At 41.8% G+C, this 27,122-nt stretch overlaps 1 protein-coding gene across 3 annotated transcripts; it reads left to right on the forward strand.

The window, feature by feature from the left end:
- The first annotated feature begins 1,951 nt into the window (after positions 1 to 1,951).
- LOC117295440 lies at positions 1,952 to 27,088 on the forward strand. 3 transcript variants are annotated; one of them, XM_033778097.1, is made up of 22 exons: positions 1,952 to 2,229; positions 6,454 to 6,468; positions 15,176 to 15,307; positions 15,495 to 15,587; positions 15,917 to 16,102; positions 16,468 to 16,620; positions 16,808 to 16,900; positions 17,230 to 17,415; positions 17,781 to 17,933; positions 18,121 to 18,213; positions 18,542 to 18,727; positions 19,093 to 19,245; positions 19,433 to 19,525; positions 19,856 to 20,041; positions 21,154 to 21,420; positions 23,526 to 23,678; positions 23,867 to 23,959; positions 24,692 to 24,877; positions 25,416 to 25,568; positions 25,757 to 25,849; positions 26,582 to 26,767; positions 26,925 to 27,088. In XM_033778097.1, the coding sequence occupies exons 1-22, from the start codon at positions 2,100 to 2,102 to the stop codon at positions 26,972 to 26,974; spliced, it is 3,033 nt and encodes a 1,010-aa protein (XP_033633988.1). In that variant the 5' UTR covers positions 1,952 to 2,099; the 3' UTR covers positions 26,975 to 27,088. The 3 variants fall into 3 exon arrangements, with proteins under 3 accessions (XP_033633988.1, XP_033633991.1, XP_033633990.1); XM_033778099.1 differs by lacking the exon at positions 21,154 to 21,420 and having other exon boundaries at positions 1,956 to 2,229; XM_033778100.1 differs by lacking the exons at positions 25,416 to 25,568; positions 25,757 to 25,849; positions 26,582 to 26,767 and having other exon boundaries at positions 1,953 to 2,229.
- Positions 27,089 to 27,122: the final 34 nt, after the last annotated feature.

Here is a 27,122-nt window from a genome sequence, read left to right on the forward strand (position 1 = left end):
ATTATATATTTGAATGCAACACTTGGATTCATTAGTTTACGAAATTGAATAATTGTGGCCAGCTCTTGTTCTCACATAATGAAATATATTATTAGTATTATTGAGCCCAAACATGTTGACCGTGGTAGAACCATATCAAGCTCGATGGAACACACAGTAAGTGCGCCATTTTTCTGTGGGGCACTTATGACCAATTAAAGCTGTTGTTCCTGTTTACATTCTCTTAAGAAATGCAATTTTTAGCGCTTTTGGTAGACCAGGACGTTATACGATTTGTTAAATGCTGAAATGGTCAACAAATACATTGTCAGTGGGAAGAAGTAATCGATTTACTCTGGTAGTAGTACAAAAATCAAGTTTAAACTCTGTGTGTGTGCGCGTTTTTCAATTTGTTTTGTTTGATTTCGTTTTGTTTGGGGTGTTGGGGATGTTTGTTCGTTTGTTTGTTTGTTAGTTTGTTTCTCTGTTTGTTTGTTTCTTTCTTTATGTTTTGACTGTTTTATATTGTTCTTTGTGTTTTAGTTGGTTTGGGCCTGGCTTTTTTAAGGGAGGGGAACGATTGCTGGGGGGTGGGGGGGTGCTAGATACACGTGCCCCTCTAGAGTAACGCCACTGCAGGAGTAAGTAATTTGATTCAGCTATAGAAGGTGACTGAACCAGGAAACGCACCAAGGCCTTCGTGTTCAAAGAATCCAGGCAAGGTAAAATGAATATAGCAGGTAGTTGCGGTCATGTTTCACCTTTCATCTGGTTCCACCCACAGTTGTTCTCTTTAAAACCTTGGAATTCGTTCTGACTTCTCGTGGCATTATGAAATGAATTGAAGACTACAAACGTTGTTCTACAATAACATTGACATTTAAAATGTATTAATTACCATGAGCATGCGGATTAAGTAAATGCAAAACTAACAATGTGCGAGGCCTCGATTGGAAAACTTGCAAAACAATATTAAATGTTTCAATATTACTTCCTTGTTTCAAGGGGCGCGATTACGAAACCGAATATTGCTTTTCCGGAAACATCAAAGGGACATTGAGGACAAGAAAGTAAATAACAAATTAAAATGACTTTCATCGTTATGACTGAAAAGTCGTAATCATTATGGTATAAATCGCCTTTGAATGTCACACAGATAAAGTGCGCTTTACAAATGCTGTGTTATTATTATAATTATTAATTAAAATAATAGGCTTCATATATTTTGTTCTTATAAAAGAATTGTGGGTAGGTTTTCCCAGCAAAGTCCAGCAACAAATATGGTTAAGGTTAGGGTTGAGGTTGAATCTGCTCCTACTTAAAGGGATGTGTTGTTGTTAGGGGTCCAGTGCACATTATTCAAGAGTTGGGTGCCAGAATTTGGGTTCCCCACAGCGGTGTAACTATAAGGTAAATTTTTAGGGGCACAATGGGGGGGGGGGAATTGTTCTTTAAGGGAGGGGGGCACTTCAGAACTAGGGCGGATCAGCCCAAAATTGCGAGCGCGGTGCGCGAAACCTTTACGGCGTGGCGTCCGGGACCTGCAAGCTCACCGGAAAATTTTGTACTCTAGATTTTTCTGAGGTGCAATTTAATTAGAGGCATAAGTGATGAAGGAAACGAAAACAAAAAGCCTTCAATTTGCACTGTAGAATGTAGGCCTTTTGGATTTGGGAAAAATCCGGGACCTGCAAGCTACCTGATACTACACATGAAAATATAAGTTTCCGGATAATCACCTCACCAACAATGAAGGGTTGGTTGGTTTGGAATAGTTTCACTTTTACTGGCACGTACTTCAGTAATAAGATGCGTTTTTGCATTTCACTTTCATACATCCTGACTTTCGTTTTAGTCGTGTCATTGCTCCTTTTGCTTTGTCACCCTTTAAGTTAAAGCCTGGACCCGATAAATTTGAATATTGTGATTTCCAACATTTCCTAAAAGTTCCCATGACGTAAACAACTAGACAGAAGTTGTATAAATACAGCTCCACAGCTGCCTTCGATCTCATTTCACAGCGACAAATATTAACGACTTTTCACAAGTCTTCGTTCTCACCGGAGTGACCAGAAAGCAGTTGAATCTTAAAGAAACAAGGTGTTGGTGAATCAATCATTATGTCGTTTGCACCAATGATGACAATATTGGCCGCTGTGATTTGCGTGCAGTGTGTAACTTACGTATCTGCAGTGCCGTTATTGCAGATTCCGAAAGACGAGTCGGCAGTTCGGGTGATGTATCAAAATGGTAAAGTTTCTTAATTTTCTAAATAACAGACATCCTTGTGTTTACGAAGGTTTTGAGCCCCTATCTAAAAGGCTAAATAAAAAATAAAAAATAAAAACTTACAAAAAAACTGAACCAGGTAAACAATTAATTAAAACTCGAAATAGAGATACTGTAGGCCTACTCCGTTCCAATTTCGTTCCCTTGAAATATTTTTCGGTTAATAGTTCGATGGGACGATCTAATATTGGAGGATGAGGTAGCTGTCCTTTTTAATTGTTACCTGTTATTTTGTTTCTGTATCGGTCCCTGTATGGGCTCTGTGCGATGGTCTCCGTTCGAAAGAAATAGTGGTCGTATTATATGATGATTCTAACACGGCTATATGACAGGCACGACACCTTTACTCACTGGCGTATCACAACATAATGCATAAAATCACAAATCTGCGAAAATTTGAACTCAATATTGGTCATCGATGTTGCGAGAGAATAATATTGGAAGAAAAAACACCCTTGTCGCACAAGTTGTGTGCTTTCAGATACTTGAATTTTCGAAACCCCAACTAAGGACTCGAATTCAGTTCAAATAGTTTAGTCAAACAAATTCGAGTGAGAAATTACCTCTTTCTCAAAAACTACGTTACTTTAGAGGGAGCGGTTTCTCACAATGTTTTATACTACATCAACAGCTCTCCATTGCTTGTTACCAAGTAAGTTTTTTTATGCTTACCGTTATTTTAAGTAAGTACCAAAATATAGGTTTTCTTGGTCAATTTCGGCAAATGAGCAGCCAATTTAACCACCAAGCTATTCTATTTCGCGATGATTAGTCAGAATGTAATGTTGCGTCATATCATTCAATTTAAGAAATCGTCAAAGCAGCAATCAAATTTGCAGACGCTTCTTGAGGCGCGTGTGTCAGGAAAAAGAATGACGATACGCTAAAGGTTTTCTCGGTCAAATTCAGTAAATGAGCAGTCAGTTTCAGTTTCATGCGTTCCAATTAAAGCTGTTTCGGCTCTCCGGTTGTTACTGCGTTTCAAATTCAGAATTCGGCCATTCAAATTCGTTTTGAGTCGAGTCAAATTCCTTTAACACTCTGTTCAATTTAGCGTATCGACATTCTTTTTCGTGACACACACGCATCAAGAAGCGTCTGCGAATTTGAATGCTGCTTTGATGAATTGTTAAATTGAATGATTATTTTGTTAAATCGAATGACGCAGCATTACATTTGACAAATCATAAAACAAAATCGAACTACCCTTTTGAGTAGCATTCGATTTCGCGCGAAATAGAATAGCTTGGTGATTAAATTGGCTGCTCGTTTGCCGAAATTGACCGAGAAAACCTATAGTGTCCAGTGCCTTTAACGAAGTCCGAAGTATAGTAGTGGAATATATATATATATATATTATATATATTAAATTGACCAAACCAACAGCGGACGAGCCGCCAATTACAGGAAAGGATACAAAAAAAAAACAATTAGAAATATTCATATAGCCTATATAAAAACAATCTGATATGTACAAAGTTAACAATTAAAATAGAATCATCTTAGGAAAGAAAATTAAAGCATACATTGGAGATTAAGTAAAATAAAATAGGGAACAGAAACAGACCACCATGAACGACTGTGAAAATATATTTAAAATAAATTATAAACAGAATAAACGATAAAAAGACAAGGGGGAAAAAAATCGATGTAAACAATACCAAATAAAATAAAACAAACACTGTAAATACATGTATACATTAGTTACTGGAAGAGGATATGGCACTCAAAACCTGACCACGAAAGGAATTAAGAGAAGTGGCTCCGAACACATCACAAGAACCATGAATACTATTATATGTGGAGGAAATCCTTGACAAAAAGCCACGCTTTGTCACATCTACCCGATTCCTTGGCACATAAGATGTGTTTAATAGACTGTCTAGTATTACGGTTAGGAACATGTAAGGCAAAGGGGTTGAACTCAGTGTTGCTAAAATGATTGTGGAAAGATTTGTAGAGAAATAGACAGTCATTCAATATTCTTCTCTGTCTAAGGGGTGGAAGTCTGTACATTTTACATAGGTCAAGATAATCCAAGTTATAAACAGTGCCATTATTTAGTGTCCTATGAATAAATTTGAGAAAACGAAACTGAACTCCCTCTAGTCTATGTGCTTGATGGGCTGAAATAGAGTTAAATACAATGGTACAAAATTCAAGATTAGGTCTGATGAGAGAACAAAACAAGGTACGTAAAACATGCTCATTCTTTAAGGAGCGAAAGTTACGCCATACTAAACCACTCATGCGATTGGCTTTTTTGATAATAGTATTAACATGCGAGTTGAAAGTGAGCCTGCTGTCAATAAAAATACCAAGATCTTTTTGGACATCAACACGAGTAAGAATATTATCACCTAAGGTATAATCAAATTTGACAGGCTTCTTCTTAAGAGTCAGGGTTAAAATGCTACATTTGTTAACGTTAAGAAATAGACGCCATGTTTTAGACCAGTCAAGAATTCTATCTAAGTCAGCCTGCAAAGAAATAGTATCGGCTGTGCAACCAATCTGACGAAAAACCTTTAGATCATCAGCATAAAGTAAAAATTTATTATTAAACATTTAGGAAGATCGTTAACAAATAATGTAAATAAGAGAGGTCCTAGAATTGAACCCTGTGGAATTCCAGAGGGCACTGTTTTCCATTCGGAAGAAAAACCATCCACAACTACTCTATGTTTTCTGCCAGTTAGATAACTTTGTAACAAAATTAATACATTTGGATGAATAGTGTAGCAATTCAGTTTGTACAAAAGAAAATCATGGTTGACTCGATCAAATGCCTTGGAAAAATCAGTATATTATATAACATCTAACTGCTGTCTCTGATCAACAGCACGGTATAACTTATTATGTGCACCATGGACCTAGAAGGGACACACCAAATTAAAATAGGCTTATTAATAGCACTGCGAATTTCATGGGCAAGCTGCACTATTTGATATTAGATGTCATGTGCAGTGCAGGATGCGACTTCCTCCGATGGTCCACAGGATGAGTCCCCTCGGAGAAAACATTCACCGCAAATAAAGCGTACAGGAAAAAGTCGTGACATTTGTTCGCATATTGACGTTCCAATTTAAAGACACAGGACACTTGGTAATTGTCAAAGACCAGTCTTCTCACTTTACATGCTGTATCTCAACATACATAAAATAACAAACTTGTGAAAATTTCAGGTCTATCGGTCATCGAATTAAGTTGCAAGATAATAATGAAAGAAAAACACCCTTGTCACACGATATTTTTAGACTCGCAAACCGAAGTGAATTTCACTGTATATGTATGTGTGACAATAAAACAATTGAGTTAAAAAAAAAAAAAATTGAATTGAATTGAACTGAATTGAGGTTGTGTGCTTTCAGATGCTTGATTTCGAGACCTGAAATTCTAAATCTGAGGTCTCAAAATCAAATTCGTGGAAAATTACTTCTTTCACGAAAACTATGTGTCACTTCAGAGGGAGCCGTTTCTCACAATGTTTTAAAACATCAACCTCTTCCCATTACTCGTCACCAAGTAAAGTTTTATGCTAATAATCAATTTGAGTAATTGCAAATAGTTTCCACTGCCTGTAATGGTCTGCCGCGGTGAGATAGTCGAGTTGAGGCAGTGTCGTAATAATTCAGGTTTCTTCGATCAGTACTGCTCTCGCAAGATCACTGCTCTCTCGTGTTAATAGTCACGTAAATATTCACGCTTTATTCCCTAATAGCAAATATTTACGTAAAAATTCCCATAATTGTTCACCTTTTGTGTCCCAATTCGTGAATAATCACGTTAATAAACGTGAATATTCACGATTTGTGCCTATTTATATTCCTAGATATTTTACGTATAATTAATATTCACATAAATAATGCGATGTTTACCCTTAATTGCAAACATTTACGTAAGATTAACAAAACAATTATCTCATGTCCGCATCATCCTTATTTATAACATGGGGGGGGGTAGAACAAACCTATACTGTAAAAATATATTAGTCAAACAACAATAATTGATCAGATCAGACATGATTTTGATGTAACTTAGTCATAACCATGTCTCAAGTAACTAATAAGTGTTGTTTTGACTACAATATTTTTAGTCGGATATTTAGTAAGTCTTGTCAGTCTCGTAACCCCTCGGCCCTTTGTATTGATTGAATATTCGTTATTTATATTTCCCCAAACAAAGGGCCCGTGGAGCCCAATAGTAAATTATTTGCACCGCTGTGTTCGTCCCGGGCTCCGGTCTCTACATGGATTGAGGACTGGGTAGAAAAGGTTCTAAACGTAGAAACCAGACCCGGGCGCGAAAAGGGGTAGGGTGGGTGGGGTAAAAAGGAACTCCCAAAACCCCAAAACCCAAAATACAAAAAGGGAGGGGGGGGCCCCGCCGGACAGTCCCACCGCTATTGACGCCCTCACCTTAGCCCAGCCAGAATCGCGACTGACAAGGAGTCAGTCGCCCTCAACGCCCACAGCGGTGCAAATAGTAAATTATTTGCACCGCTGTGTTCGTCCCGGGCTCCGGTCTCTACATGGATTGAGGACTGGGTAGAAAAGGTTCCTCACCCGCACCCAGGATCCGCACGCCACTGTCCCCCACTGTCCACCCATATCTCATCCAACTCTCACACCGTCGCTGCCTGTCCTGCTGGAGATTTAAAGGCCTTCTCAGCCTTGAAGCCGGAGTTTAGGGCACGATAGAACTCCCCAGCCTGGTCTGCTGGAGATGGCCGCCCCTCTCCTTCATCCTCAACGGCCTTCCTTATCAAAAGAACCGTGGTGCGGCGCCTGGTTACTCTTTCCATCTGAGTGTAGTGTCTGTACGTCCGCTGTGTCGCCCATCCGCAGTGATCCATCACTTCTTGGTCCGTGGCTCCCAGCAACCGCAGAGTGGCTGCTACTCCCGCCCTTCCACCGTGGGGTCTTAAGACGCGGTCACCCGGATCTGACGAAGCTGAGAAATATAGTTTAAGGCGATTCGTCGGGCCGTTTCCTGTGAACGGCTTGTTAATCAACGACCTGTGATCCGGCGAAGAGGGACGAAAGAGATAACCATCTTCTAAATCGTGTCCGTTTTCCCGTGCGAACCTGACCATGTCTTCCAAAGCCCCTGCCGGGTCCATTTCACTGCTATCTAATTTGGGGATTACAACGAGAGACGAGCCACCTTGCCGCACAGTTTTACCAATAGTGTGGTTGAGAAGAAGATCTCTGCCATCAATCATAGTGACTTCACTGGTCTTCGATCGCCCTAGGTCTGCCGACCTATCTCCTGCCCACCATAGACACAAGAAGAAAGCCAAGTCCCTGTACAAAATGAACTGCCCCACGAAGTGCACATGGTCGGTCTGCTGAAGCTTTGTTATTCGCTTCCTGATTTCGTTTGCGAGCCACCTGATCTTGTCCGAGAAAATGGGGACTGCTTGTCTGGGCGTCACCCGGGCTTCAGCTTGCTCAAGCCTCGTTGCCTTTAAATATTTCTGCACTCGGAAGGAAATACAAGGGTTACCCCATTGTGAGTTCTGCCGCCAAGGGAGTGTCTTTCCACATGTGTTGAAATAGGCCCTGAGCTGACCAATGTATGAATCGACTGTTCCGGCTGAAAGATGTCGCTCACACCCACAGTCAAAAGGCCCACTTTTCCCAAAATGTTTGCAACCCAAGACATGAACCTGTGTTCGCCCCTTGGAGTCTCGATCCACTAAAAACTTAGCCACATCCTCTGGTGTCGCTGAATCGAGCTCTCCGCCGTCAGTGTAATAGCCTGAGTTATGATTGCTCCGAAGGAAAGTCGACAAGCTGCTTACCAAACTGCTTTTCTGCTTATTGTATGCCAACTTGTCAAAACGATTGTCCAACTCTTTAAGCCTTGCCTTGACCCGGTCGAGCTTGAGAGACAAGGAAAGAAAACAATAAGGTTACCAAAACTTGCTGAGGGTAAAAGGAACCTGAGCTAAATGTCTAAGTCCACGTGCACTCCGGTACGCAAGACCAAAACTGACCTGAGTAGCCTTTGCAGTCGTCTCTGTAATTTCATACTCCCCCAAACCGTTAAATGAACCTGATCTCCTAGGTCTGACTGAGTTATACAATCGTTGGAGAGGAAAAACCAGCCAAACTCTTTGCACATGTCACGCAAAGCTGTGTTAGCAAGCGCCACCGACCGGTTCATCACGCCGCTCTTGGTCTGACAGATCCCCGAAAATACAAACTTCACCCCCTGACACTGGTTTTGCAAACGTTTACCCGCCGAGGCAAAAACTCTCAGCAACTCCTCTACTCCTGCATCGCCAGCCTTGCTGATGTCGTTTACACCCCCGTGTAGAACCGCCACCTCCGGCTTCTCTGCTCGACAGGACTGTGCCAAAACGCTGCACAAGGCTCCTAATCTTGCTCCGCCATTTACGCTCAACCTGACGCCCAGCGACGCTGGCCAACCAAAACCCCTCATACCCTTGAACATCGAATCAGATACTAGAAGCACTGGGTGCTGAGCGGGCAAACAAACCTCCCTCGAAATCCGACTATCTGCAGGAAAACGACACTCGCATGCCCAAAGCTCGAATCGAAGGCCCTCTGAGCTTTTTCCATATCCTCGCCTCGTCGGAAATTCCAGGACGCCTGTCTGACCGAGTTCCGCTAGGCGCAAAGACCGTGTCGCAAAAGACACTAACCGTGGCCACCAGGACCTTGGATGGTGGTGCTTCGGCACTACTATTGTCACCGACACATTTCCCCATTCGATGAATAGCTTGATCAGAGCTGGAATTAGCACAAAGGGAGGGAAAACATACAGCTTCTCACCCCGAGGGCATGACTGTGCAAACACGTTCACCCCTGACGAGCCTGGAACTGGGAATCTTGAGAAGAACTTTAAGGTTTTTCCATCACGGCCTTTCGGAACGTTGGAGGGTAGTGCCATGAGATCCCATGAAAACCCCGAACTTCCACCCAGCTCCCTTTGCAGGAAATGCCACATCGATGCTGTAAGACGAGCGTCCGCTCTAGAAAGCTCCCTGGACGGAAAATCTGCCTGGTTCTCCCCACTTGGGACCCACTCCAACTTTAGGTCGAAATTAGCTTCTAGGGTGAGAGCAAAAATCATCTTTAATACCTCTGCGAGAGCTCGGGACCTTGCTCTCAACTTTGACCACGCATGGAAGAGACTTTGCGAATCCACCTGCACGTCGACTCTTCTGTCCCAGAGTGTATCTATTACTGACAGCAAAACAAAATACAAAGCCAGGGCCTCTTTGTAACAGATGTCTGTTATAACTTGCACATTGGATGACCAATAATCGCCGAAGGTGATGGCGTCTTGACCGGGAAGTGACAAAACCCCACCCCATTTATGACCAGAGGCATCCGACGCCAACCTTACTGTCAAGTGCCGCTCTTTCCTCCATGGGATAGGCTCTGAAAATGAGTCGACAAAACGCCAAAAGAGCACTTCATCGCGTACCGGTTGAGTTAAAACAACAGGTGTGACCTCATCCAACTTGACCATAAAGGAGCAACACTCCCGGACAAAAAGGGAAGCCGCAGGGAACACTAAAATGAAGCTTTGGCATTTCCCTACAAAGCGCTGCATCTCTTTCAGAAGCACCGAGCCCGCTTTCAACATGTCCTCCCTAACCCGGGCGAATGAGCACTTCTTCTTATCCGGTATCCAAAAAGATAGGGAGTCTGAGCAAACCCCTAGACCCAAATGCACCATCCGTGAAACCGGCTGCAATTGGCTCTTCCTCAGGTTGATGAAGTATCCAAGGCGTGACTGCATGTAACAGACTACATACAACGCTCTAGCAGCCCTTGTACAAGCCATTTGACTCGAATCGTTGATCGAGCCCTGCAAACAAACAAAAACAAACATTCTGCTTTTAGGAACAAGACTTCCCCTCTCCACCACACTCTCCAATGAAACGGTCATCGATCCAAACTTCTGTGTGAATGCCCCTGTTTTTTAACCAGGTTGAGAGACAAAACCCAAGTGAGGAATATATGTAGGCACTGTTTTTGAAACCGAAAGGGAGAGTAGTGTCAACAAAATAGAATCCCGCCCATTCAAAACCACAGAAGGTCCTAGACCTCTCATTTAGAAGGATTTGTTTGTATCCCTGAGCGTCGTCGGTTCCCGAGAACTTTCCACCCCGACCAATCGATTTCACAATTTCCCCCAATGGAACTAATTTGAAAGGTGTATCCTTACACCAGAGGTTTGGCCCCTTCATCGACAAAACTAATCTGGGTTTGTTGGGTTCGATGGTGAGCGCATTGACACACCTCGGCGGTCTTGTACTTTTTACCGCCCCAATAAGCTCCACTGACCCCTCTACAAGGCGCTTCAAAATTGTCTCATTAATGAAAGGGATGAATTCCTTGCAAATAGGGGCGTTAGAAAAGTACATGGGTGGCGGGATAGCCGAGTCAAAGGTTCTACCCCGGTATTCTCCTCTAAAGTGTTGGAAAAACTCAAACAAGTCTACGCCTTGACGCAACCATTGCCCTATCTGCTGACCGGCGTGAGGGCACTCAGCCAATATGTCATCCCACGCCTGGGGATGATCGTGGAGACCTCCAGCTACAAATACATCTGGGTCTCGAAAACGCAGGGCTTGAAAATTAGGCCGGCAAACACCTGAAAGAACTTCAGCCGGAGTTGGCTCTGATCCATCGGGGGGCCCTGCAGCAGCTCCGGATATATCTACCCAGATACACGAACCTTGGCGCCGCCTGGCCGCCTGAGCTGCACCAGGATCAAAGGGGTAGCAAGATGAGCTCTCCCACACATGGGTTCCCAATATCTTCAAGTACCGCCTATACTCCTAGGTTTAATCAAGAGAGAAACCGTTTAAAGCACAGCTTGTAAAACATTTCCAACGGCCAATGAACGGTCTATAAAATATATAAAAGGGAAAAGAAAACTCGGACAATAAGTCATGAATACAACTCACTCACAAATGTAATTTCTTAGCGTCAAACTGCCAACCGCTCATATCGTTTTATTTGAGCCACTAAACCACAACACCATAAACGATACAGTACTCTACGTGATATTTTTTATTTTTTTATTTTTTTTTTTTTTTTTTTTTTTTTTTTTTTTTTTTTTTTTTTTTTGGAAGTAGGGCGAGGCATTCCTCGAACAAACCTGAATATCTTATGATCCCCCCCTAGAGCATGCACATATAAACCCGAGATATCACCCCGAGGCCCCTTTCCCCCGCCGTACGTTGACTAAAAGTCCACCATGGCAAACCGATTCGGGAGAACTTAAAGTATTTCCTTGCAGTCTCGAGAAAAATGACCCCTTTTACGGCATCGGAAACAGACATCCCTGTCTCTCGGCACACCCGGCTGACGGAATTGTCTGAAACCCTGTCGCTGAGGCTGCCCGGCTCTGAAGGCTGTGCCACTCTGGGCCGCTGAGCGAGGTTTGACATCACCAGGAGGGACGATGTGACCAAGATGCTTTCTTGCAAAGCGCAGACGCTTGTCCGAATCTTCCCCAGTAATTGACTTATAGATGTACATTGCTATGCCAGGCGTCTTGGCCTCAACGTGCTTGTTGCAATCAGACAGAAGGTTGACATACAACTGTTTCTCTTTGATGTCCTCGGGTGATAGAGGAACGAACTCGGAGACGTACTTACGAAGGAGAGCCATGACATAGGCTACGTTACGATCGTAACCGGTCTCGGTGCAAGCCTTGAGTAACTGAAGCCTGCCAGGTTTATGGACTTCCAGAGCCGATTTTGCCTGCGGTGAACAAATATAACGTGATACGAGTGCAAACAAACTGCTAACCCTTCTTTAAGGAGCTAATTTTATTGAGCTCTAGTCTTATATAGCAACCCCTTGTAACGGGCAAAATACGTCTATACGTAGGGGATGCACTCCCCACATTTCCTTAACTTCCAAGGCCCAAGCAAAACGGGGGACGCCCCAGTGCCGACCAAGACCACAAGAGAGGGGCACTCCCCTTCTAGAAACACCCATTTTCTGGGTTCATTTCTCAGGGCACTCCCCTTTTATTTATGGGGTCACTCCCCTATGTAAAACCAAAGATGGGCACTCCCCATTTTTTCCCGGCTCAATTCTTGGGACTCTCCCCGATGAAAAGCTAAACCTTACTAACCGCCGATTAAAACACCCATTTTTCTGGGCTCATTCCCTGGGGCCCTCCCCTAAGGTAAGCTAGCTAGAAATAGGCACTCCCCATTGAAAACACCCGATTTTCCGGGTTCAATACTCGGGGCACTCCCCAAAGGGAAGCTAACCAAAGATGGGAACTCCCCATTTAAAACACAAATTTTCGGGTTTATTAATTGGGACACCCCCCCCCCCCGAAGGAAAACTAACCAAAGATGGGCACTCCCCATTTAAAACACACGATTTTCCGGGTTCCATACTTGGGGCACTCCCCGAAGGAAAACTAAACAAAGATGGGCACTCCCCATTTAAAACACCGGATTTTTCCGGGTTCCGTACTTGGGTCACTCCCCGAAGGAAAACTAAACAACGATGGGCACTTCCCATTTAAAACACACGATTTTCCGGGTTCCATACTTGGGGCACTCCCCGAAGGAAAACTAAACAAAGATGGGCACTCCCCATTTAAAACACCGGATTTTTCCGGGTTCCGTACTTGGGTCACTCCACGAAGGAAAACTAAACAACGATGGGCACTCCCCGTTTAAAACACCCGATTTTACGGGTTCCTTAATTGGGGCACTCTTCGAAGGAAAACTAACCAAAAATGGCCACTCCCCGTTTAAAACACACGATTTGTTCCGGTTCATAACTTGGGGCACTCCCTGAAGGAAAACTAAAGAAAGATGGGCACTCCCTTTTTTTTTTTTTTTTTTTTTTTTTTTTTTTTTTTTTTTTTTTTTTGGGGGGGGGGGGGGGCATTAACTGGGGCACTTCCCCTAAGGAAAACCCAAAAAAAAATGGGCACTCCCCATTTAAGACACCCGATTTTTTTTTTTTTTTTTTTTTTTTTTTTTTTTTTTTTTTTTTTTTTTTTTTTTTTTTTACCGGGTTCATTACTTAGGGCACTCCCCGAATTAACACTTACCAAAGATGGGCGCTCCCCATTTAAAACACCCGATTTTCCGGGAACATACTTGGGGCACTCCCCGAAGGAAACTAAGGCTAACCAGAGATGGGCACTCCTCATTTAAAACACCCGATTTTCCGGGCTCAATACTTGGGGTATTCCGAGTACAAACCTAACCAAGGATGGGCACTCCCCATTTACACCCGATTTTTCCGGGTTAATTATACTTGGGGCACTGCCCGATGTAAAGCTAAACAAAAGGGGGCGCTACCAATTTAAAACCCCCACTTTCCATGTTCATTACTAGGGCACTACCCTTATGCAAGGCTCACAAAAAATAGGCACTCCCATTTAAAACACCAACTCTTTTACGGGTTTATCTAATACATGGATGCAAAGCTTCAAATTAAAAGGGAATCTTCCCCATTTGGACACTGAACTCCCGAACCATTATCTAGGGTACAGAAGCACCGAATATATTAACTAACTAGTACGACCCCCAATGGTGCATCAGGTCAGCTCAACACACCACCATACCTCGATGGTCCTCTCTACCATGATAAAATAGGTTTAGTCAACTGCTGCAAAGCAATCTTAACGCAATACTAATGAAGTACCGCAGCCCCCCTCTGCCTACAGCGATACACCCCTTGCGACCGACTGCAACCAAACAGTGACCAAATCCAAATTTAAATAGATTCATACCCCACTTCTATATATTGTGAACAAAGCTTCTGAGAGCAGCAAACAATGAGCAACAGATAGAATGCAAAATAGTCAAGGAGCCTATTAATATTGCATGACATATGGGGCTACACAAATTAAGGAAATACCTGTGGGGAAGCGGACTCCTTTGCAACCGCTGCCTCTGGTGCATGCGCACCGGTGGAACTGCCGGGACGTTCCTCAAAAGGGACGACGACCGCTGCGTCCTTCCGGCCGGCTGGAACGTCGAACTCTTTGGCCGCCAGCTGCAGAACACGTCGCCTCTTTGGTGCTGGCCCGTCGAGAGGCCCTGCATCCACACGGTCGAGCAGAAGCTCCAAGTTCCGCTTCTGACCCCCATTTGGTGCCAATGCCAAAACCTGGCTGCGCCAGTCAGCCGACAAGTTCATTAGTTGATCCGGATCGTCCCAGCCATCATCAAGAAGGGAGTTAAAGCATTCCACTGAAACCCGAAAGGTAGAGCATAGACCTCGGAAAAGGGGGGCGGCTTTGTCGGCCGCCACGTCGCCGTAGGCGTCCGCTTTCTCCTCAACAGCAGTGTACTCGTCCATCTTTAAGAATTGTACCGGTAAAGCATGGAGGTAGAAACACAGGGTAGGTTGCAACGTACATGCATATAATGAAACACTCTTATATTATGCCTGCGTGCCCGCTGGCACCTGCACTTTAACTCATGTACCCACTCATGCGACACCCATGTACCCACTCATGCAATCCACTGACCACCATGGACCCCTGATACCATCAAGGAACGTGCCATTGTTAACCACTAAACGATTAACAAAGGCACCATTTATGTCCCTTATACAAATGCGCCCAAGCGCAAAGACCGGCCGCCATTGTGCCCGGCAAGTGAAACACATTTTCCCACACATGGGTCTAAACGGTCGAAAATAAGAAAACTTAATTTTCCCCCGAAGGCAAAGATACTACCTTGGTCTTAGGCCATCGACGCCAGTGGTTTCACCATTGCCGTCCACTCCCGATTTCCCGATGGTAATTCGGTCACGAGGAACATATCTTTTTAAAACTTTGGGACCAGCCGCCCAAAACGTCCATCCGGTGGACACCAGAATCGCGACTGACAAGGAGTCAGTCGCCCTCAACGCCCACAGCGGTGCAAATAGGATCGTGGACTTGGTGAATTTGATGAACAGCATGCAGTTGAATGACGCTTCGTCTTGTGCATGTTCAGACAAGACATGTGGATGTTGTCAGCAAATTAAGATCAAGGAATTGGACATTAACTCCCAAGGTAGGATTATATAGAAATTTGATTTTGATATCGAGAGTGAACAATTCAGTCATTGAAACGTTGATTGAGTATAATATGCAAAAGTGAATGATAACGGCAAAGTGCCTGCCAATAAAATAAAAAATAAAATAAAAAAAGTATGCGAAAGTTTTTAAATTCCAATTTTGATTATTCCCCATTTGTACAGCTTGTGTGAACGTAACATTCCTCTCCACGCAGCTTGGTGTTAAGTTGAGTCTCTCTGTGGGTGGAAAAGTCCTCTTCGACAAAACGGTGTCAAGTGAGTAGTTATATAATGAAAGTAAAACAATCAATCAAATTAAAAATCAGGAGCATTGTGATTGATTCTTTTTGGTGGGATGAGTTCCCATTCTTGGTAGTTAGATTGAACAGAAGATTTCCCTGGATCCCCAAACGTTCCTTTGACTACCACTGTATGACTTTTACCAGGAGTCTGATGCTCAAGGTTGGGTCTTTTGAGCCATCGATGAAGCAACCTCATCAACTTTGACAACAAGTTGTTTTTCCTTAATTCTGTATAGACCATTTCGACCCAAAGAGATCGCATACAACTAAGCTGCAATTTATGATGTTTTTTTTTCTCTACAGTCAAAAATCCAGGTCCAGTCTGCGTGAAATTGGGCGAAAACAAATTCGGTGCCGAGTTGTGTGTTGAGCTGTACAACATTGCCGTGTCGTTGGCGGACATGCAAGCCTGTGCCCGCCTAGAGGGCAAGGTGTTCAGTAAGACTGTTGCAACGGTGGACTTGGGATGTTTCAAGATACCATTCAAAGGTATTAGAGTGACTAACCACACTCAAAAAATTACTGAATGGTTATAATATTCAAAAGACCAGGATCTGAAAACTAAGAGCCTAACCACGTGGTAGTTCTTTTTACAAGTTGGGGATATAATATGAAAAAAGACACAAACTATGGTGTTAGGTCTAAACCATTTCGTCAGATGTAACGTTTACAAACGTTGATGCAAACTTACTGTGACATATTTCTTCCTCCATGCTGTGACCAGCCAGACTTGTTTTCTTCTTCGTTTCTCCTTATTCCTTTGTTTGGTGCGTGTATGATAGTTCTTTGCCACACTGTTTGGTTTTAAGTCACCACAATCGAGACCCAATCTTCCTTTACTTTGATTAATGCAGCATCAGAGTTGCTGGGGGCAGGCCATGCACTGGACTTGACCAACTTGCTGAACAGCATGCAGTTGAATGACGCTTCGTCTTGTGCATGTTCAGACAAGACATGTGGATGTTGTCAGCAAATTAAGATCAAGGAATTGGACATTAACTCCCAAGGTAGGATTATATAGAAATTTGATTTTGATATCGAGAGTGAACAATTCAGTCATTGAAACGTTGATTGAGTATAATATGCAAAAGTGAATGATAACGGCAAAGTGCCTGCCAATAAAATAAAAGTAAAATAAAAAAAGTATGCGAAAGTTTTTAAAAATACAATTTTGATTATTCCCCATTTGTACAGCTTGTGTGAACGTAACATTCCTCTCCACGCAGCTTGGTGTTAAGTTGAGTCTCTCTGTGGGTGGAAAAGTCCTCTTCGACAAAACGGTGTCAAGTGAGTAGTTATATAATGAAAGTAAAACAATCAATCAAATTAAAAATCAGGAGCATTGTGATTGATTCTTTTTGGTGGGATGAGTTCCCATTCTTGGTAGTTAGATTGAACAGAAGATTTCCCTGGATCCCCAAACGTTCCTTTGACTACCACTGTATGACTTTTACCAGGAGTCTGATGCTCAAGGTTGGGTCTTTTGAGCCATCGATGAAGCAACCTCATCAACTTTGACAACAAGTTGTTTTTCCTTAATTCTGTATAGACCATTTCGACCCAAAGAGATCGCATACAACTAAGCTGCAATTTATGATGTTTTTTTTTCTCTACAGTCAAAAATCCAGGTCCAGTCTGCGTGAAATTGGGCGAAAACAAATTCGGTGCCGAGTTGTGTGTTGAGCTGTACAACATTGCCGTGTCGTTGGCGGACATGCAAGCCTGTGCCCGCCTAGAGGGCAAGGTGTTCAGTAAGACTGTTGCAACGGTGGACTTGGGATGTTTCAAGATACCATTCAAAGGTATTAGAGTGACTAACCACACTCAAAAAATTACTGAATGGTTATAATATTCAAAAGACCAGGATCTGAAAACTAAGAGCCTAACCACGTGGTAGTTCTTTTTACAAGTTGGGGATATAATATGAAAAAAGACACAAACTATGGTGTTAGGTCTAAACCATTTCGTCAGATGTAACGTTTACAAACGTTGATGCAAACTTACTGTGACATATTTCTTCCTCCATGCTGTGACCAGCCAGACTTGTTTTCTTCTTCGTTTCTCCTTATTCCTTTGTTTGGTGCGTGTATGATAGTTCTTTGCCACACTGTTTGGTTTTAAGTCACCACAATCGAGACCCAATCTTCCTTTACTTTGATTAATGCAGCATCAGAGTTGCTGGGGGCAGGCCATGCACTGGACTTGACCAACTTGCTGAACAGCATGCAGTTGAATGACGCTTCGTCTTGTGCATGTTCAGACAAGACATGTGGATGTTGTCAGCAAATTAAGATCAAGGAATTGGACATTAACTCCCAAGGTAGGATTATATAGAAATTTGATTTTGATATCGAGAGTGAACAATTCAGTCATTGAAACGTTGATTGAGTATAATATGCAAAAGTGAATGATAACGGCAAAGTGCCTGCCAATAAAATAAAAGTAAAATAAAAAAAGTATGCGAAAGTTTTTAAAAATACAATTTTGATTATTCCCCATTTGTACAGCTTGTGTGAACGTAACATTCCTCTCCACGCAGCTTGGTGTTAAGTTGAGTCTCTCTGTGGGTGGAAAAGTCCTCTTCGACAAAACGGTGTCAAGTGAGTAGTTATATAATGAAAGTAAAACAATCAATCAAATTAAAAATCAGGAGCATTGTGATTGATTCTTTTTGGTGGGATGAGTTCCCATTCTTGGTAGTTAGATTGAACAGAAGATTTCCCTGGATCCCCAAACGTTCCTTTGACTACCACTGTATGACTTTTACCAGGAGTCTGATGCTCAAGGTTGGGTCTTTTGAGCCATCGATGAAGCAACCTCATCAACTTTGACAACAAGTTGTTTTTCCTTAATTCTGTATAGACCATTTCGACCCAAAGAGATCGCATACAACTAAGCTGCAATTTATGATGTTTTTTTTCTCTACAGTCAAAAATCCAGGTCCAGTCTGCGTGAAATTGGGCGAAAACAAATTCGGTGCCGAGTTGTGTGTTGAGCTGTACAACATTGCCGTGTCGTTGGCGGACATGCAAGCCTGTGCCCGCCTAGAGGGCAAGGTGTTCAGTAAGACTGTTGCAACGGTGGACTTGGGATGTTTCAAGATACCATTCAAAGGTATTAGAGTGACTAACCACACTCAAAAAATTACTGAATGGTTATAATATTCAAAAGACCAGGATCTGAAAACTAAGAGCCTAACCACGTGGTAGTTCTTTTTACAAGTTGGGGATATAATATGAAAAAAGACACAAACTATGGTGTTAGGTCTAAACCATTTCGTCAGATGTAACGTTTACAAACGTTGAAGCAAACTTACTGTGACATATTTCTTCCTCCATGCTGTGACCAGCCAGACTTGTTTTCTTCTTCGTTTCTCCTTATTCCTTTGTTTGGTGCGTGTATGATAGTTCTTTGCCACACTGTTTGGTTTTAAGTCACCACAATCGAGACCCAATCTTCCTTTACTTTGATTAATGCAGCATCAGAGTTGCTGGGGGCAGGCCATGCACTGGACTTGACCAACTTGCTGAACAGCATGCAGTTGAATGACGCTTCGTCTTGTGCATGTTCAGACAAGACATGTGGATGTTGTCAGCAAATTAAGATCAAGGAATTGGACATTAACTCCCAAGGTAGGATTATATAGAAATTTGATTTTGATATCGAGAGTGAACAATTCAGTCATTGAAACGTTGATTGAGTATAATATGCAAAAGTGAATGATAACGGCAAAGTGCCTGCCAATAAAATAAAAGTAAAATAAAAAAAGTATGCGAAAGTTTTTAAAAATACAATTTTGATTATTCCCCATTTGTACAGCTTGTGTGAACGTAACATTCCTCTCCACGCAGCTTGGTGTTAAGTTGAGTCTCTCTGTGGGTGGAAAAGTCCTCTTCGACAAAACGGTGTCAAGTGAGTAGTTATATAATGAAAGTAAAACAATCAATCAAATTAAAAATCAGGAGCATTGTGATTGATTCTTTTTGGTGGGATGAGTTCCCATTCTTGGTAGTTAGATTGAACAGAAGATTTCCCTGGATCCCCAAACGTTCCTTTGACTACCACTGTATGACTTTTACCAGGAGTCTGATGCTCAAGGTTGGGTCTTTTGAGCCATCGATGAAGCAACCTCATCAACTTTGACAACAAGTTGTTTTTCCTTAATTCTGTATAGACCATTTCGACCCAAAGAGATCGCATACAACTAAGAATGCAATTCATGATGGTTTTTTTTCTCTACAGTCAAAAATCCAGGTCCAGTCTGCGTGAAATTGGGCGAAAACAAATTCGGTGCCGAGTTGTGTGTTGAGCTGTACAACATTGCCGTGTCGTTGGCGGACATGCAAGCCTGTGCCCGCCTAGAGGGCAAGGTGTTCAGTAAGACTGTTGCAACGGTGGACTTGGGATGTTTCAAGATACCATTTAAAGGTATAATAGTGGATACCACACTCAACAAAATAATTACTAAACGTTTGTACCATTGAAAAGATCATGCTCTCAAGAGTACTTTACTTATAAGGCCCAAACGTATCATCTTATACAATGCAAAGAAATGCACAAAAACCCACGGTGTTGGGCCCATTAAAGCCAGTGGACACTATTGGTAATTGTCAAAGACTTGCTGTATCTCAACATATGCATAAAATGACAAACCTGTGAAAATTTGAGCTCGATTGGTCGTCGGAGTTGCGAGATAACTATGAAAGAAAAAATCACCCTTGTCGCACGAAGTTGCTTTCAGATGCTTGATTTCGAGACCTCAAATTCTAAATCTGAGGTCTCGAAATCAAGTTCGTGGAAAATTACTTCTTTCTCGAAAACTACTCCAGAGGGAGCTGTTTCTCACAATGTTTTGTACCACCAACCTCTCCCCATTACTCGTCACCAAGTAAGGTTTTATGCTAATAATTAGTTTGAGTAATTACCAATAGTGTCCACTGCCTTTAAAGCCATTCAATCATTGCATGGTTGTGAAAAGTTGGAAAAGTCATCCTCGGCAAAATTGATTAAAGTGAATTAAAATCATCAAAAATAAAACAAATCGAATTGCTAAACTGGAGTTATGTTGACCTTTTCACGACACAAATAAAAGTGCAAATTTAGAGTCCTGCCAAGATTTAGATCAACAATGCGTTAACGTAAAATGTTAGGTATTTTTTTACTCAAAGTGACACACTGGTTTGATGGTACTGGTCTCTTGAACACCAAATAAACGTTACTCTCATCGGTACAACGATCAAGAATAAACACTCGCAAAACGTTGTGTTCTTGGTGAGGTGAGCTTCTATTTGTTTTAAGCGGCCTCTGGATTGGAAAGATGAGGGGTTTCGAAATTCCCTTATACCCCAATATTTCATTTGACTACACCAGCTGTGACTTTTGCCAAGTATAGTATTTGGCTCGTGGATGGGTATTCTGAGCCATCGATGAAGCCACGTCAGAAAGCTTCACAGGAACAGGTTCCTCTTCCTTTCTTTGGAGACCAACTCGACCTAAAGAGATGGCCTACAACTTATACTACATTGTGTTTTTTACTACAGTTAACCCAGATCCGGTCTGCATGAAACTGGGCGAGAACGAATATGGTGACAAATTGTGTGTTCAATTTCACCAGGTTACCGACACACGATTTCATGTTTCGGGATGCGTGGATCTGGGCGTTAATGCCTTGAGTGCTGGGTTGTGTATTGGATTAGACGTTACCTTGTCATCGAAGGACGTGGAGCTATGTATCCCCTTAGAGGTCAACGTGGCTGGTGTTACTATCGTAACGGTGAACTTGGCATGTTTCAGGATACCATTTAAAAGTAAAGTGGCACCACACTTAAAAAACAAATAAAATGGTGTAAAGTAAAACAAACAATCATGGTCTCGTTTAAAAGTAACGTATAACAAGTGGCCCAGCTAACATGTATACGTCGGCCCAACGTTGGCAAACGTACAATTTGTTGGCAGGGCAACCGTTGGCAAGTGACGTTGCGGTGACGTTGTTTTTTCCATCGGGCCAACATCGAGGACGTTGGGCCAACGTTAACGTTGGGCCAACGTAAGCCCAACCCCGTTCCGATGTCGGCAACGTTTTTGCCGACCTCTGCACGTCCAACGTTCGTTAGACGTTTTAGTTAAACGTTGGGACAACATTTATCTACAGCGTTGGGCCAACGTTACGAATAATCTAAAACATCAATTTAGAGATTAATTCTCTTTGAATGCAGTTAACGCCCTTTGTAACTAATTCAAGTATTAGTGTATGTTAATTAAAACTTATCAGTTATGTTATTTACAAGTAATTGATGATACTAATAACTACATACATTCTAAGTACAACTTATACTAGCCCATACACCCTTGTGCACGGCACGTCTTGTATTTATTCAGTCAAGAGTCCACATACTTTCAAGTCATTGTTTTACACCTTTATTAATTAAAATTGTTTACTTCTAAATTCAATTGTTTTTTTGTAAGTATTTTTAGTGTACATATTTTCTAACAGACAAATTATCCACAAAAGTACACAAACTTGCACTGGAAATGCTTAAACTCAATAAATTTGTGTTTAGTATTGTTAATACACACTTCTAAATCACGCCCACAAATTTGCATTTATTTCAACGTTGGGCTCACGTTGGCCCAACGCATGAATATTATCTTGGTGGGAAAGTGGCCCTTTAGACTGTACAACATTTCCCGACGTTGGCACAACTGTTGGACGCCGATGTTAGGTTGCCCTCATTATAACTACGTTGTGCCAACGTTGGATACGGCACAATTCCAGACGTTGGCACAACCTAAGGATACAGACGTTAGATTGCCCGTGTTTTAACTACGTTAAGCCAACGTTGGAAATCGACCGGTTATAACTGCACAATATTTCCCGACGTTGGCACAACCTAAGGATGCAGACGTTAGGTTGCCCGCATTATAACTACGTTGAGCCAACGTTTAAAAACGACATGTTTCACTGCACAACATTTCCCGACGTTGGCACAACATATATTAGCCGACGTTAAGTTGCCCCTATCATAACTAAGTTGTGAAAACGTTGTAATTCTAACCGTTGTATTTCATACTGTTAACAAACGTTCGTACAACGTTTACAAACTGACTAGTGTTCATAGGTTTTGGAGGTACGTCGGCCGGTCGACCACGTCAGAGCCAATGAACAGCCACAATTTAAACACACGACGAACGTTGCACAGGCTTCCTTTATTCTGATTCATTACAGCAGGGTGAATATTCATGTATCGGCCTCTTCGATGACGAAACCCTCGGTAAGCTCATCTCGCTACTCAAAGGCGAATTAATAGACTGTGTGCTCGTGACATACCGAGTTAACAGCACTGTTTGTGTTACTTGGTATGTCACGAGCACACAGTCTATTCATTCGCCTTTGAATAGCGCGAGTAAGCTTCAGGTGTTTCGTCATCGCAGAGGCCGATACATAAATATTCACCCTGCTGTAATGAATCAGAATTGGCCCAACGTATGCATGTTAGCTTGGGGCCTATTTTCATAGGCATTATTGTTTTGCAAGTTATGTATATGCAATAAGATAGTTCTACATCAGTTAAACTATACTATCGGGTGCAACTTTAACAAACACTATATAAACAAAAACCGGGACCCAGATTCGCGTCAACTCCGACCCGGCAGAAGTTCTGTTTCGAAAAAAGTTAATGCCGCTAATTTTGGTGCATTTTGGCGGTCGTAACCAATATTCTGTTTGGTCATTGGACTGTGCAACTCAATCGAAACAGTAAATTGATTACGATCCCAAGACGCAACCCAGACCAATGCTATTGTGTCGATTGGATGACTTTTATATTACGACTTTTCTAAAACATTGCTGTCCCAATGTTTGTTGTTTCTCGGAGTCGAAGAAATGAGACCCCTTTTTGTCTTTTTCATGCAGCATCAGAGTTGCTGGGGGCAGGCCATGCACTGGACTGGACACACTTGATGAACAGCATGCAGTTGAATGACGCCTCGTCTTGTGCATGTTCAGACAAGACATGTGGATGTTGTCAGCAAATTAAGATCAAGGAATTGCACATTCATTCCAAAGGTAGGGCAATAGTTTTACGAAAAGTTGATTTGGGTATCGAAAGTGTTTAATTAAGTCATTTAAACGTTGATTGAGTAGGCAAAAGTGTGTTGATATTAGACAAGTTTCCTAGCCGTCCACAAACAACAATAAAGTATGCGAAAGTTTATTGTAATTAGATTTGTCTTATTTGTCCCGTTTCTATACAGCTTGTGTGAACGTAACATTCCTCTCCACGCAGCTTGGTGTAAAGTTGAGTCTCTCTGTGGGTGGAAAAGTCCTCTTCAAAAAAACGGTGTCAAGTGAGTATTTATTATGACCAACGAAAATTATAAATCATATTTTGCCAAATTAGAGTTTGTTGCACTGTACTATACCTTTAATTAGATAAATTACTTCAGTCATGTCGAGATTTAGAACAATAAGTCGTTTTTAGTCACAATTACTAAGAAAAGTTGTCTTCGTGAACGCCTGCAACCGTGGACCCCCTATTGTCCCCCTATTGTACGCACCAACTTTTTTTGCAAACAGCTCCCATTGTCTTGTAAACGTTTTCATATAACGGTGGCCCTTTCCCGAACCGTGGACTCTATTGTTTTCTGTTGTTGTATAGGTCCCCGGTTAGAATGTGTAACTATTTACCCACTGCCCATAGATTACAGTTTCGTGAAAAAGTTAACACCAGACGTCAGGAAAATCACGAGCGAGTCATCAATAAAAATCCAACTTGGTTCTTAATGCGATGATGAGTTTCCATTCTTGTTGACCAATTATTATTCGATTAGAATAATGAGGAGTGCACAAAATTCCCTTAGTAAGTTATATTATCCCAACATGTTCCTTTGACAAACACATAGTGACTTTAGCCAACTGTGGGAAATGATTAGTCTTCTATGGAGCCTCGAATAAGCCACCTCGGATCGGAGAACTTCGACAAAAAGTTAATTTTCCTTTTCTGTGGAGACCAACTATAATTATACCAACTAGAAATCGCCTATAACTAATTTGACTATGTAATGTTTTTCTCACTCCAGTCAAAAATCCGGGTCCAGTCTGCGTTAATCTGGGCGAAAGCAATTTCGGTGCCAAGTTGTGTGTTGAACTGTACAACATTGCCGTGTCGTTGGCGGACATGCAAGCCTGTGTCCGCCTAGAGGGCAAGGTGTTAAGTAAGACTGTTGCAAAGGTGGACTTGGGATGTTTCAAGATACCATTCAAAGGTATAAGAGTGTATACAAAATGACAGACTTACGAGAATCAGCTAAAAAAGAATCATAAAATAATAATATGTTCAGTCAAACTTTGAATTTACTGTTGAATTGGCCCAACGTATGCATGTTAGCTTGGGGCCTATTTTCATAGGCATTATTGTTTTGCAAGTTATGTATATGCAATAAGATAGTTTTACATCAGTTAAACTATACTATCGGGTGCAACTTTAACAAACACTATATAAACAAAAACCGGGACCCAGATCCGCGTCAACTCCGACCCGGCAGAAGTTCTGTTTCGAAAAAAGTTAATGCCGCTAATTTTGGTGCATTTTGGCGGTCGTAACCAATATTCTGTTTGGACATTGGACTGTGCAACTCAATCGAAACAGTAAATTGATTACGATCCCAAGACGCAACCCAGACCAATGCTATTGTGTCGATTGGATGACTTTTATATTACGACTTTTCTAAAACATTGCTGTCCCAATGTTTGTTGTTTTTCGGAGTCGAAGAAATGAGACCCCTTTTTGTCTTTTTCATGCAGCATCAGAGTTGCTGGGGGCAGGCCATGCACTGGACTGGACACACTTGATGAACAGCATGCAGTTGAATGACGCCTCGTCTTGTGCATGTTCAGACAAGACATGTGGATGTTGTCAGCAAATTAAGATCAAGGAATTGCACATTCATTCCAAAGGTAGGGCAATAGTTTTACGAAAAATTGATTTGGGTATCGAAAGTGTTTAATTAAGTCATTTAAACGTTGATTGAGTAGGCAAAAGTGTGTTGATATTAGACAAGTTTCCTAGCCGTCCACAAACAACAATAAAGTATGCGAAAGTTTATTGTAATTAGATTTGTCTTATTTGTCCCGTTTCTATACAGCTTGTGTGAACGTAACATTCCTCTCCACGCAGCTTGGTGTAAAGTTGAGTCTCTCTGTGGGTGGAAAAGTCCTCTTCAAAAAAACGGTGTCAAGTGAGTATTTATTATGACCAACGAAAATTATAAATCATATTTTGCCAAATTAGAGTTTGTTGCACTGTACTATACCTTTAATTAGATAAATTACTTCAGTCCTGTCGAGATTCAGAACAATAAGTCGTTTTTAGTCACAATTACTAAAAAAAGTTGTCTTCGTGAACGCCTGCAACCGTGCACCCCCTATTGTCCCCCTATTGTACGCACCAACTTTTTTTGCAAACAGCTCCCATTGTCTTGTAAACGTTTTCATATAACGGTGGCCCTTTCCCGAACCGTGGACTCTATTGTTTTCTGTTGTTGTATAGGTGCCCGGTTAGAATGTGTAACTATTTACCCACTGCCCATAGATTACAGTTTCGTGAAAAAGTTAACACCAGACGTCAGGAAAATCACGAGCGAGTCATCAATAAAAATCCAACTTGGTTCTTAATGCGATGATGAGTTTCCATTCTTGTTGACCAATTATTATTCGATTAGAATAATGAGGAGTGCACAAAATTCCTTTAGTAAGTTATATTATCCCAACATGTTCCTTTGACAAACACATAGTGACTTTAGCCAACTGTGGGAAATGATTGGTCTTCTATGGAGCCTCGAATAAGCCACCTCGGATCGGAGAACTTCGACAAAAAGTTAATTTTCCTTTTCTGTGGAGACCAACTATAATTATACCAACTAGAAATCGCCTATAACTAATTTGACTATGTAATGTTTTTCTCACTCCAGTCAAAAATCCGGGTCCAGTCTGCGTTAATCTGGGCGAAAGCAATTTCGGTGCCAAGTTGTGTGTTGAACTGTACAACATTGCCGTGTCGTTGGCGGACATGCAAGCCTGTGTCCGCCTAGAGGGCAAGGTGTTAAGTAAGACTGTTGCAAAGGTGGACTTGGGATGTTTCAAGATACCATTCAAAGGTATAAGAGTGTATACAAAATGACAGACTTACGAGAATCAGCTAAAAAAGAATCATAAAATAATAATATGTTCAGTCAAACTTTGAATTTAATGTTATTTTATTGTATCATACGCTGATATTTATTATTATATTGTTATACACCCTTATATTTGCAGGAAGCAACACATTGGAGATTCCCATTAGCCAAGAGGTAGGAAATCAGTGAATAACCAATTGCACCTACCCATCAGTAAGAGGAGCAGAAATGTGCCGGAGATCCTGGAAATATTATTAACTTTGTATTACTATTACATAGATCAAATTAAATGTAAACTTTAAACAATAAAATAATTGGAACATGATGTTGAAACAAA

The sequence above is a fragment of the Asterias rubens genome, chromosome 10 (assembly GCF_902459465.1).
Source record: "Asterias rubens chromosome 10, eAstRub1.3, whole genome shotgun sequence".
Lineage (NCBI taxonomy): Eukaryota > Metazoa > Echinodermata > Asteroidea > Forcipulatida > Asteriidae > Asterias > Asterias rubens.

What these genes read in the sequence shown, in the direction of transcription:
- LOC117295440 (XM_033778097.1), top strand. Translation starts at nt 2,100, where the DNA reads ATGTCGTTTGCACCAATGATGACAATATTGGCCGCTGTGATTTGCGTG. An exon ending in CTTCGACAAAACGGTGTCAA is followed by an intron (nt 15,588 to 15,916) that starts GTGAGTAGTTAT and finishes TTTTCTCTACAG; the next exon opens with TCAAAAATCCAGGTCCAGTC. An exon ending in TTTCAAGATACCATTCAAAG is followed by an intron (nt 16,103 to 16,467) that starts GTATTAGAGTGA and finishes TGATTAATGCAG; the next exon opens with CATCAGAGTTGCTGGGGGCA.